Below are 12,248 nucleotides of genomic sequence, written 5' to 3' on the forward strand. Positions count from 1 at the left end.
CCGGTTTTTGTGGGGCCGCGCCCCCCCCCCCCCCGCACCCCTGGGGCTGGGGTCCCCGCCCCGCTTGCCGGAGCTGGGGGGGCCTGGGCGGATCTCGCTGGGGGAGCCGGTGTAACCGGGCCTCTGCCTGCGGCCGGTGCCTTGTGGAATTGGCTGTTTCTTGCTTCCAGGGAGGAGTGAGCGCCTCTCCCCTCTCTGCGGGGTCCCAGGGCCGGCGGAGCCCCGGGGCTCTGCCAGCGGCACGATGGACTTGGCGTATGTCTGCGAGTGGGAGAAAAAGCCGAAAAGCAACCACTGTCCTTCCATCCCCTTAGTGTGCGCGTGGTCCTGCCGGAACCTCATCGCTTTCACCACAGACCTCAAAAATGAGGAGGAAAAAGGTACGGCGTGCTTGTGGAAGGATGGGTAACATCTCACGGCGCGTTTAGGCAAGTCCTGCCATCAGGAAGCACTGGGCCGGGTGGCCTCTGCTCTGCTTTGACCCTAAAATCTGTCACCTGCGCTAATCAACGCAAGAAACTCGCGCTCTTTCTTTTCTTTCCATTCCTTAGATTTAATGGGTGTTTTGTTCGCTGGGGATGGTTCTCACTCTGCTAAACCAGGGCAAGCTCTGCGTTGGTATCTGGTACCTCACCTGAGTTGCCAAGCGCGGTTGCTATCCTTCCCAAAATTGCTCGATGGAAAAAAAAATTACGTCTTCCCCTGCATCAGCTGAGGCTCTGTGGGTTTAGAAACGCCAGCTGGGTAGCTGGTAGCGAGGGACAGTGGTTCACTTCTCTCTTCGTGTAGATCTCACCCATATGGTCCATATCATCGACACTGAGCATCCGTGGGACGTCTATTCCGTTAACTCTGGCCATGCTGAAGTCATCACTTGTTTGGAGTGGGACCAGTCAGGTGAGCTTGGACCCCTTCTCGTTATCCCTGCGTCCCGCCATTGACGTGTGTGCATTTCCTAAAACGATGGTATAAGATTTGTCATGGAGGGGGAGCGTGTCCGTCGCTTCGCAGCCATGAATTGGCTGTCTCCATTCGAACTGCACTGGGGTGGTTTGATTTCTCGGTTGATTTTTTTGGCTGTACCCCCTGGTTCTTACAAGGCGCCATTGTGGTAGGCTCCAGGCTGCTCTCGGCAGACGCGGACGGCCACATCAAGTGCTGGAGCATGACCGATCACTTGGCCAACAGCTGGGAGAACACCGTGGGCAGTATGGTGGAAGGGGACCCGGTTGTGGCCCTGTCCTGGCTGCACAATGGCGTGAAGCTGGCTCTGCACGTGGAAAAGGTTTGTCCCAGCTCTGCAGGGGATCCGGTCAGGAAGGCTGGCTCGGGTCGTGGAAACCCCTGTCTGTGTTTCTCTCTGCTCTGGGCTTCCTCTGTGGCCTTGGGCAAGTCGAATAGGGGAATTTTTCCAGTCAAAAAGAAAAGTCAGATCCCTAGTTCCTGCTGAATTTCAACGGGGATCGTTTCTCTTGGCACTTTAAACATGTCTTCCTTAGTCTGGTGCTTCAATTTCCTTGGCTGTAAAATGGAGATAAAAGCATTTCTTTGCCTACCAGTAGTAATTCAGAAGAAATGCGTTTGAGGTCCTGAGGTTTGATCCAGGGATTTGGGAATGGGAGCCATATGTGCACGGAGATAAGCTGCTTGTTTAGAAACGTGTCTAATTCTGTCAGACTCAAAAAGAGCAAGTCTGCCAAGTAGAAGTTACCTACTTACATTTTCTTAAACATTAACTCAGGGTGTCCCACAGAGAGAAGCCTTTCCCTCTCTTTAGTACTGGAGAACCCGAGGCACAGGGACGTAAAGGGTTGTGTGGCGGGTTGGTGTCGGAGCTGGATTTGGCCACAGAAAGGGAGAGGGGGTGTCAGTCTTCCAGGTTCGGTCTACGTAAGTGGGGTCGGAGCTCTGTGTCTGGGGCGCTCCGAGAGCTTTGCTGATGGGCTGGTGTGTTCCTGCTGCCGCCTGCACAGCTGGAACTGCTCTGGCATGGGGGCAAAGGGGCCTCTCCAGGGTCATGTAGCAGAATTGGGTGTGTGAGCTCGGTGCCCTCATCTGACTCTGTTCAGCTCTGCAGACCGCGCTGCAGTGACTTAATGAGGAGAGCTCCGCAGTCGTCAGTGCGCTGCGGGTATCGGGTGCAAATGCCTTTGTGTTGTTGACCTTTGTTCGCAGTCTGGAGCATCAAACTTTGGTGAGAAGTTTTCCAGGGTCAAGTTCTCTCCGTCGCTGACGCTGTTTGGCGGGAAGCCCATGGAGGGCTGGATTGCTGTGACCATCAGTGGGCTGGTGACGGTCTCTCTCCTCAAGCCCAACGGGCAGGTGCTGACGTCCACAGAGAGCCTGTGCCGCCTCCGCTGTCGCGTTGCCTTGGCAGATGTTGCCTTCACTGGTGGGGGGAACATCGTGGTGGCCACGTCGGATGGCAGCAGCACCTCCCCGGTCCAGTTCTACAAAGTCTGCGTCAGCGTGGTGAACGAGAAATGCAAAATAGACACCGAAATCCTGCCTTCCCTCTTCATGCGCTGCACCACGGACCCTGCCCGCAAAGACAAATACCCAGCAATCACTCACCTGAAATTCCTTGCTCGGGACATGTCAGAGCAGGTGAGCATCTGCCTTTAAAGCAAGTAGGAGTTAAATGAATGGCAAGGAAATAGCTGTTTGCTCCACCTTTGGCTTCCCCACGTGGCTCTGGAGGTGAACGATCGTGTCCTGCAATGCTCTTTGCGTTTCTAGTTGCTGTTTCTGGAAGTGCTGCTAGTTCAGCTTCGCTGTCAAGCAGGCTGCACTTAAAAGGTCTGGGGGTGTGATGGCTGAGCCCTCCAGTTCATGGAAAAGCAGCCTGGAAAGCCCCATCCTTCGTTACCCTGATTATGCTTTGCTTTGTTTATTTTCCGGATCTGGCACTGGTTGTTAGGGGAGCTCTGCCGGGCTGTCCGGGAGGTTCTGGGATGTGAAGTCTTTCATCTCTAGGTCTCAGCCTCTCTCCAGAACACTTAGAGCTCTTGATCTGCGTGACTTAATTTAGTAGCTTAACTCTATTTGCCAGGGCATTGATAATACGATTCTGGAAAGCTAAGTGATTCAATGAAGCCTAACCTCTCTGCTCTGCTTAGGACGGAGTGCCTTGTTGGACAACACAGTGTCTGCTCTGGCTGCAAAGTCAGTTCAGTTCCTGCCCTTTCCTTTACATGTAATTTACAGTGCGTGCGAATGACATCAGCAGGTCACAGGCTTGCGAGAAATGAGATCGTTTGTGATGTGGAGAGGCACAGGCTGTGATAACACATGGCAGAGTTCTGCTTCTTTTTCCTTCTATCTGGAACTAGGTACTTCACTGTTGCGTGTTGCTGATACAATCCTCTGCTGTTCGCTGGTGGAGTATAAACTAATTGGGAGAAGGAGCCTCAAAATAGAGGGGAGAGGGAGGGGCGGAAAACGCGACGGGATAGTGTCTTTCCCTGTTGTAAAGTTTGTGCGTGTGGTTGCAGTAGGGGTTTCTGTTTTGCAGGTGTTGCTTTGTGCTTCCAACCAAAACAGCAGCATCGTGGAGTGCTGGTCTCTGCGGAAAGAGGGCTTGCCAGTCAATAATATCTTTCAGCAAATCTCCCCTGTAGGTGAGTTTCTGCACCGGATACTCTTAAAAATAGGAGCATGGTCTCAGTGAAAATGCAGGACAGGTTCTCAAATCCATTATCGCATATATGGGATTATCCAGAATCCTGTATTTATTTTTCAGGCGTTCTCAGTCACATGCTCTATTCCATCTGTTTGCATCTTAGGCAACAAATTGCTGGTTTCCAGGAAGTGGTTTAATTGTTACTTTCACTCAATAAAAGACATTTTCTGTGTTATGCTGTGCAACCACTCTTCCTGCTGAGATCTGAGTGAGCTGAGCCTTCTAAAGGATAAAAATCGTGCAGCAAAGCTAGTTTAATCAAGCTATCCAGTCTGCGTGTTTTTTCCACCTGATTTCAGATATAACAAAATCAAATCTATGCAGTTTGTTCCAGTAAAATATAAAGGATTATTGTACATAAGGATTTTTTTAATCACTACCAGCAGAGCCTTCCATCAAAAGAGATTTAGCAAAACAAGTTACTGTTTGTACAATTACTGAGATCAGAAAAAAAAATAGGGAAACATGAGGGAACTATACTGGTCTGGTAGAATGAACAAATAGTCAGTGTTTGATCTGTAATCCCGTGTAGTTGGGGAGTGGGGGGGCGGGGGCGGCGTTTTCTGATCTCTTTGGGGAGAGATATCTCACTTATTCACTTACTTTTCAAAGTTGGAGACAAGCAACCCATGATACTGAAATGGCGGATTCTTTCTGCCACCAATGACTTGGATCGGGTTTCAGCTGTGGCTCTGCCGAAGTTGCCAATCTCCCTGACCAATACTGATCTGAAGGTGGCGAACGACACCAAATTCTTCCCTGGATTGGGTAAGGAGTTTCTATTGTCTTTCTCCTAAGTACGTAGCTTCTGCCTGAAACTTTACCTTCTTCACCTTCTGAACTGTAGCTGAAGTGGGAATGTGGAACAAACCATATGAAATGCTGATAGGAAAACTTTCAAAGACATGGTATCTTCCTAGCCGTCCCATTTTATTTCCACGGGAAGAGGCGTATATCTCTGAAATGCTGACGTGGCCTCAAGATACGAATGTGCCTGTGAGCCCACAGCCTTTTGGGTGCTGTCTTGTTGCCACATGGGCTTTCACTGGCGGCTGCTTCTCTGGGCAAGGTCTGGGTTATACCCAGAGGAATTGCTTGCTCAGGCTCGGTTGTCTTCTCTCCCCAGGTCTGGCTTTGGCTTTTCACGATGGCAGCGTCCACATTGTTCATCGCCTGTCCTTGCAAATGATGGCTGTCTTCTATGGCTCTTCCTCCCAGCGCCCGGTGGACGAGCAGACTATCAAAAGGCAGCGAACTGCTGGTCCCCTGGTTCACTTCAAAGCCATGCAGCTCTCCTGGACATCTCTGGCCTTGGCTGGCATTGATAGTCATGGGAAGGTATTGTGCTCTGCTATGGGTGGGTGTGTTAGTTCTTCTCATCCAGGCTCTCTCTTCATCTCTCTAAGTGGCGATGGATCATTCAGAAAAGTTCTGGGAATGTTACTTCCAGCTGTATGTTCCATGTTAAACAAGAAGGGATGTATCCCATTACTGCAGGAATTGTATCTTTGGGTCAGGGATGAGCTGCAGTCGTCCATGTGGTAGCTTTGTGGAGTGTTTTCAGTCCAGTTCTTGATAGGGATTTTCCTTTGCCTCTTCCCTTCAGCTGAGCATGCTCCGCATCTCCCCCTCCATGGGCCATGTGCTGGACATGAACATGTCCCTCCGTCACTTGCTGTTCCTGTTGGAGTATTGCATGGTGACTGGCTACGACTGGTGGGACATCCTGCTCCACGTCCAGCCCAACATGGTCCAGAACCTGGTGGAGAAGCTGCATGAAGAGTATATGCGCCAGAACGCGGCCTTGCAGCAGGTCAGCGGGAGGGGTCTCAGTGACTGGGAGGAGGGAGCGGTAATTGCCAGTGCTCAGAGGACAGATGGCTCTAACTACTTGGCTGTGCTGTCTCTGAATACTCTATTCGAGCAGTATTCGAGGTGTGGAGAACCTCCATTTAAGCAGCGTTCATTTTCACTAACTTTAATGGGTCTCTACCTGTTGGAAACTTCTGGTGAGATGGTAAAGTCTATTTTTGGCAGAGATTCTGGGAACAGTAGCACTGTTTGTACATGCACAGAACAGTATTCACTATTCATGTCATTCTTGTAGCAGAAACGGAGAGTAGAGAATAAAGCAGCTTGCTTTAATGAGTTTATTCTAATTCTGCCTTTACTTCTGTATTGTTCCTGGTGTCTCTGTCAATCAGGTCCTCTCCACGCGCATTGTTGCCATGAAGGCATCTCTCTGCAAGCTCTCCTCCAGCACGATAGCCCGTGTGTGTGACTACCATGCGAAGCTCTTCCTGATCGCCATTAGCTGCACCTTGAAATCACTGCTACGCCCGCACTTCCTGAACACCCCGGACAAGAGTCCCGGGGACAGACTCACCGAGATCTGCTCCAAGATCACAGATATAGGTAGTGATTGCTCATGACATCAGGCACTGCGTTCTGACTGTTTTGTATCAGATCGTTCCCCTTTCAGGTTCGATATAAAGTGTCACGGTCTCATAGTAACTCCCTGGGTTTGAGGAAGAGGAGGGTGACCTCTCTTGGCACCGCAGGGACAGGCGGTGAAGTTTGGATCTGTCTTCTTCCTGAGCCCGGAGATGTCTTGCTTCTGTTTCAGACATTGACAAGGTGATGATTAACTTGAAGACGGAAGAATTTGTCCTGGAGATGACCACGTTGCAGTCTCTGCAGCAGCTCATCCAGTGGGTGGGAGATTTTGTGCTCTATCTGCTGGCCAGCCTTCCTAACCAGGTGAGAGCTTGGGGTCCTGAGAACAGACCGAGAGGAGCAAAAAAAAACCTGTGAGCAGTGTTTGGGTAGCTTTAGCCAAGTCACACACAACCCCAGTGTTCTGTCAAAACAGGCACTTGGGATAAGAGCGTAAGAAACAGCAGAAATACAAAATGGTCCTTTCTGTGCCCATCTGGGCATGGGTGGTGTAGCAACTGCCAGCTGCATTCAGAGAAGCGGGCTCAGCTGCATGCCTTGTTTAAACTTTTGGTGAACCTCTGTATGCCTCTGACCTCCACGGCATCCTCTGGCAGCGAGTTCCGCAGACTGTGTACTGCTTGAAACTGGATTTGTCTGAAAATGGAGCAGTGGTTCCGGCAGGCTGCATGTAAGTCCCGATCTCAGCTGTTTTTCCCCACTGCAGGGCTCCCCTGTGCGGCCAGGACACAGCTTTCTGCGAGACGGAGCGTCCTTGGGCATGTTCAGGGAGCTGATGGTGGTGATCCGTATTTGGGGACTGTTGAAGCCAAGCTGCCTCCCCGTCTACACAGCAACCTCCGACACCCAGGACAGCATGTCCCTCCTCTTCAGGCTCCTAACTAAACTCTGGCTGTGCTGTAAGTGTTTGCCAGTTTCCCTGAACAAAAGAATCCTTCCTTAATGCGGATTGTGCGTGAAGGGAATAATTGCGGGGAGTAGTTTCTGAGTGGGTCTGCAGTGTTTAGAAAGGGCAAGTACAGCTGCCAAGTTTATTGTTTTCTCTGCTGTGTTGGCGGATGGAGGAGGAAACTGCACGCAGTTCTCTCGATCTCTAAATGAGAAATTTTAAAGATCACGCTGGTTCTCTCTGCTTCATTTTCCACGCAGGTCGTGAGGAAAATCACATAACGGAGCCAGATGATACCCTGATAGACGAATGCTGCCTCCTGCCCAGCCAGTTGCTCATTCCCAATATCGATTGGTTGCCCATCAACGATGGCATTATCAGCAAGCTGCAGAACAAACAGCTTGTCCGGCTGCAGTTTGGGAAAGCTCCTGGACTCGTTGGTCACACTGTCTCTTCCCAGTTTGATGCCTTTGTCAGGTACAGAGACCTGAAACGAATAGGTGGTGTGGTGAGAAGAGGGTGTCGGGGGGCCTGGGATCTCTTTGCAGCTCTGAGAGGTCAGTGGGTTTGGGCCGCCTGTGTTTTTTGGCTCGTCCACTTGCTGGTGTGACCCAAGAGCAGTTTATCCTCTCTGCTTGAATTCATGTCTTAACTTGCAGTGGGCTGGGAATTTAAAGTATTGAAAAGAGATGGCAAATGGAGGGGGAAAAAACGCTGGTTTGTGATTATGTCAGGTTCATGTCAGCATGGCCTTGAATCCCATGGTACTCGGTGGACTAGGTAGTCAAAGCCTGTGTCATGTTGGCCACTGAAATGCAGCTCGCTGTCCTGGAAACGGCTTTTAGAAAGTGATATTCTAGAAAAGTTCCCATTCTTCTTCCTACCCAGGGCGCCTGGACAGCCCAAAATTGATCACCTGAGGCGGCTTCATTTAGGAGCATACCCAACAGAGGAATGCAAGTCGTGTACCAGGTAAGCGATGCAAGTGTAATCCCTTCAGTGCAGAGGGGGCCTTGGCAGAAACTTGAACTGTTCTTTTTGTCATTCAAAAGCTCTTTTAGTCTCTGTTTACCATCCTAGCTGGTATCCCAGTAACACTTTGTTAATTGTGTCTGCAGGAGGAAATGCTGCTTCTATAGTAGGGCTTTTGGTGTATGGCACTACCCCTTCCACTGGAAGAAAGCAGCTGTGGTTGTGCTTAAGGCATCCCTAACCTGGAAGACCGAGGTCCTTAAAATGCTTGTTGAGGAGCAGCGTCCCTGACTCGAGATAGCTGCTGCCGTATCGTTGCAGCGTGGCCGTTAGATTAAAAATCTTAGTAGTTTGCCCGGTGCAAAGTAACCCCAGCTCTGTGAGAATTAACTACATGCGTCATTGCCAGTGACTGAACGAGATTTCATCTAAGGGCTGAATTGTGCGTCATGGAATAAATACGATACTGCTTTAACAGAAAAATCTGAGAGCAGTCAGGCCGCACAGGTAAACGGAGACCAGAATTTGGCCTGTAGGAGTCTTATTAGAGATGAGAGATCCCCAGTTTGCCTTGCACGTCTGGTCTTTAAATAAAACTACCTGTGTTCTTGGAGAGGAGCTGGTGAGAGGAAATAATCACAGTATCCACGGTGCCATTTTTGGGTCATCTTTCAAACTAGGCTTGCATTTTAAGTCCTTTTGTGCTGTCCTCTTCATCCACCCTCACAAAAGAGCCTGGATTTCAAAATAATGGTGCAGGGAGCAAACATCCCTCTAATCATGCGATTGAATTAGCTTTAATTATTGGTTTTAATAGAAAGTCTCAATAGCAGATCATTTTTACAAGATGACTGCTGTTTTATGTATAAATAGCAGCTGGGGGCTGTTGTCTTGAAGACAGCCTTCTGTTCCAAGATAACCTCTCTTCATTTAAGATAATTGCTCGCGTGGTTTCAGCTGGTTTTTGGTGCTCACAAACATCACCTGCAAATGACAAAAGCGGGTTTCCTCCTCTGATTCCTTGCTCCCTGCGCGATCCGAACAAACGCCCCGGCAGTGCCGGCTTTTTTCCTGGGCTTCTGTGTCTCCCGGGCCTGGCTGCACCTCTCTTGTTTCTTTCCAGGTGTGGCTGTGTTACGATGCTGAAATCGCCAAACAAAGTCACTGCGGTGAAACAGTGGGAGCAGCGCTGGATCAAAAACTGCTTGTGTGGGGGGCTGTGGAGGAGGATGCCCCTCAGCTATTCCTGAGCGCGCCTTCGGCGGGGCACAGAGGGAACAGCGGGCGCCAAGCAGAAGAGCCGCTCGGAGCTTCCTTCCTTGGAGGTGTTTGGGACAAAGGAACGGCAGCTCTTCTGAGCTCTCCAGAAGCATCGTCCTGATGCTGCCCGTGAGACGGTGCCACGCGGCTGACCAGCAGCGCTGCTGCTTTTCTTGCATTGATTTTTCTGCCGTAAAAAAGAGGGGAGCGAGCTCTTCCTCTTCTACAGGGAAGAGCTAGAAGGGAAGGCCAGAGGTTTCCCTGTCAATGTCAGCTGAGGCCAAGTGCCTGGGAGGAGAGAGCCCTGCCGTGGCTGTGTCTCTGGGCTGAGCAGGCAGAGTGGCTGGGCCCCGGCGTAAGCCCTTGCCTGGGCAGAGAGTGGCGGTGGGTGGTGGCTGGGGGTGAACAGACACAGTCCCCAGTGAAAGGGGAGCAAATACCTGGTACCTTATGTTCATCCTTTGCTACAGGCTGCCTGGGAAGTGCAGCGTGGGCTGGTTACTCCCTGTTTCCCTGCACTTCTCCACCCTTTGAGTAAACTCCTGGGCAGAGTGGCGGTGGGTGGTGGCTGGGGGTGAACAGACACAGTCCCCAGTGAAAGGGGAGCAAATACCTGGTACCTTATGTTCATCCTTTGCTACAGGCTGCCTGGGAAGTGCAGCGTGGGCTGGTTACTCCCTGTTTCCCTGCACTTCTCCACCCTTTGAGTAAACTTGCCCCTCTGATGGGAGACTTCACCGTCGTACCTATCTGTGTTTTAACGGAGCAATTTCTGCCCCCTCCGGAGGAGCAGGAACACGAGAGTGTTGCTGCCTGGAGCAAACCCCTCTGGCTCTCACCGAACCAGCAGCTCTTTTGTAAATAAAAGTTCCCTTAATTTTGTACAGAACGTTTGGTTTGTTTTCAAAACTTCAGCGGTCTTTTGTGTGACTCTGGTTGTACAGCGCAGGGCCAGGACAGTTGATGCACGAACAGAAGCAGGAAAGCCCTGTTAATTGCATGTCTACTAGGAAAGGAGCTGCCATCACTTGCAAAATTGGAAAGGGAAATGAATGTTTTCAAGCTTCTGTGTGGTTATTATGGACACAAGAGGAGAAAACATTGAGTCATTAGGATTCTTGCAAGTCTCCAGCTTCAGACAAAGCCGGACACTTCAGCGTGTTTGAGGAAGAGCGTTCCTGGTGTTCAGCTCTACCGCTCCCAAGGTCAGACGTAAATCGCATCGGCCTTTTGCCCTCATTTGACGGTGCTCAGCTACCGCTTCACTGGGCACTCTTACTTGCTAGAAATTGCAAACTAATGGTGCTAACGTTGCATCTGCTGAATGTAGTAGCCCTGGCTGATGCATCTTTAGATGGATGACCCGGGCTATTGGTGTGTGCTTGCTCTGCTCTCTAAGGTCCTTCGGTTCTTAGGGTGGGCTTTTAATTGCATGAGGAGAGCCCTCAAGCCTCCCGCCCTCCCAGCGAGTCGGGGTGTAGCTGGCTTACTGCGCAGCATGGCTTCGGGACTTCCAGACGGTGGAAGCTCCTCGGAGCTGTTGCTCCGGGTTTGCCCGGGTGCGCGGCTGTCGGCAGCCCCGGTGGGGAGGGACCTGCCCGCAGGAGCCTGGGTGCTCGGTGGCGTGTGGCCACTCGGAACTGGGCTGGAGCAGGCAGCTGCCTGCTCGTGAGGGAGCTGCCGAGGAAGACCTGCCCCGTGCTTCTGCGGAGATCAAACCAGGCTGAGGGTGCTCAGCACCTTTAGAGAATCGGACCTAAACATCTGTGTGCTTTGACAAAGCGCGGTGGAGGTGCTTGGAGCTGATCTGTGGCTTGGCCAAATTCCTGCCCAGCCAGAAAACTTCTGGGTGTCCCCAGAGACCATTTAAGGGAGAGAAAAAGGCAATTTTTATATATTCCTTTCCCTCTGGAACTGCATTTTCATTTATTAGTGAAAAATTGAGCTGATGGCAAAGAGCTTGTCTCTCAGCTCTGCTTAATGTTTTGCTGTATGGAGCTGGTCTCTGCCTCACTATTCTGCTGGTAATTAAGGAAAATCAAATGGCTAATTAGGAAACTACAACTTCTTGTTAAGGCTCTTTTCCCCTGTAAGTAAAACTGTAATCAACCCGGGCCCTCGTTAATCTCCTTTTTCTCAGAGAACAGGTTTGGGGTTATTCAATGTTTGATTGCTGCTGCTTGCTGTTTGCACGGAGGTGGGACCGAGCGGCCGCTCTGCGGGAGGACGGATGCTCGCTTCCCTGCTTTGCCTCCCGCCCGAGATGGAGCCCCGCAGCTGGGAGCAGCTCCCGGAGGCACTGGCTGAGCTCCGCCGGTGGATGAGCTCCGGCGCGGCTGCGTGCGCAGCAAGGGACGGAAGGTGGGTTTTAAAGTCCAGAACCGCTTTCTCCTCCTTCATCCCCGATACGAGGGCCTTCTGCCTGTACCTCACCCTGCACTGGACCCCACCCTCCCGCCGTCTGTCCATCGCTCCTTGTCCGACTCTGCCCTGCTCCCAGGTTGGGGATGCTGGAAGGGTTTTGCAATTCCCTGCCGCGATGCTGCTGCCCCGCCCTGATCCTTTGTGCCTTCGCCCTGGCCCTGCTCCCTCTAAGGACTGGGGGAGCCCCGTCTGCGGGAGGGCAAGGGGCTCCTCTGCGCCAAGGTCCCGCGCTGGCCCTGCCGCGATGGGGGACGCAGGACGAGGACCAGGGTCCTGCCAGGGCCTGGCTAGGGCAGCAGCGGTGCCAGCTGCTCCTGGGGCTGGAAGGAGTCTCTTGCAGGCCGGGCTGCAGCAGGAGGACGGGTTCTGCCTCACCCCTGCCCCTCTTGAAAACAAGTGCAGGCCAAGAGCCAAGCACGAGCGTCTCCCGGTCCAGCCCCCTCTGCCTTTCCACGAGTCCCTGGGACAGGGATTGAGGGTCCCAGCATGGATCCTGCCCGGCCTCCTTGCCCCCCCTGTGGGAGCTGGTGCCACCATCCGCCTTATCGGCAATTTGCAGATTCT

General features: G+C 51.8%; 1 protein-coding gene across 1 annotated transcript; it reads left to right on the forward strand.

The window, feature by feature from the left end:
- The first annotated feature begins 185 nt into the window (after positions 1-185).
- Positions 186-9,791, forward strand: MED16 (mediator complex subunit 16). The gene is made up of 14 exons (XM_009279791.2): positions 186-380; positions 790-897; positions 1,116-1,285; positions 2,176-2,607; positions 3,515-3,620; positions 4,295-4,450; positions 4,809-5,020; positions 5,289-5,495; positions 5,887-6,097; positions 6,309-6,442; positions 6,846-7,038; positions 7,289-7,505; positions 7,917-8,000; positions 9,124-9,791. Exons 1-14 carry the CDS (start codon positions 245-247, stop codon positions 9,248-9,250), a joined length of 2,493 nt encoding a protein of 830 aa, XP_009278066.1. The 5' UTR covers positions 186-244; the 3' UTR covers positions 9,251-9,791.
- Positions 9,792-12,248: the final 2,457 nt, after the last annotated feature.

Source organism: Aptenodytes forsteri, unplaced genomic scaffold (genome assembly GCF_000699145.1).
Source record: "Aptenodytes forsteri isolate BGI_AS27 unplaced genomic scaffold, ASM69914v1 Scaffold147, whole genome shotgun sequence".
Lineage (NCBI taxonomy): Eukaryota > Metazoa > Chordata > Aves > Sphenisciformes > Spheniscidae > Aptenodytes > Aptenodytes forsteri.

Coding starts and splice junctions, on each gene's coding strand:
- MED16 (XM_009279791.2), top strand. CDS start 245: ATGGACTTGGCGTATGTCTGCGAGTGGGAGAAAAAGCCGAAAAGCAAC. Junction 3,621..4,294: donor TCAGCAAATCTCCCCTGTAG/GTGAGTTTCTGC, acceptor TACTTTTCAAAG/TTGGAGACAAGCAACCCATG. Junction 6,098..6,308: donor CTCCAAGATCACAGATATAG/GTAGTGATTGCT, acceptor CTTCTGTTTCAG/ACATTGACAAGGTGATGATT.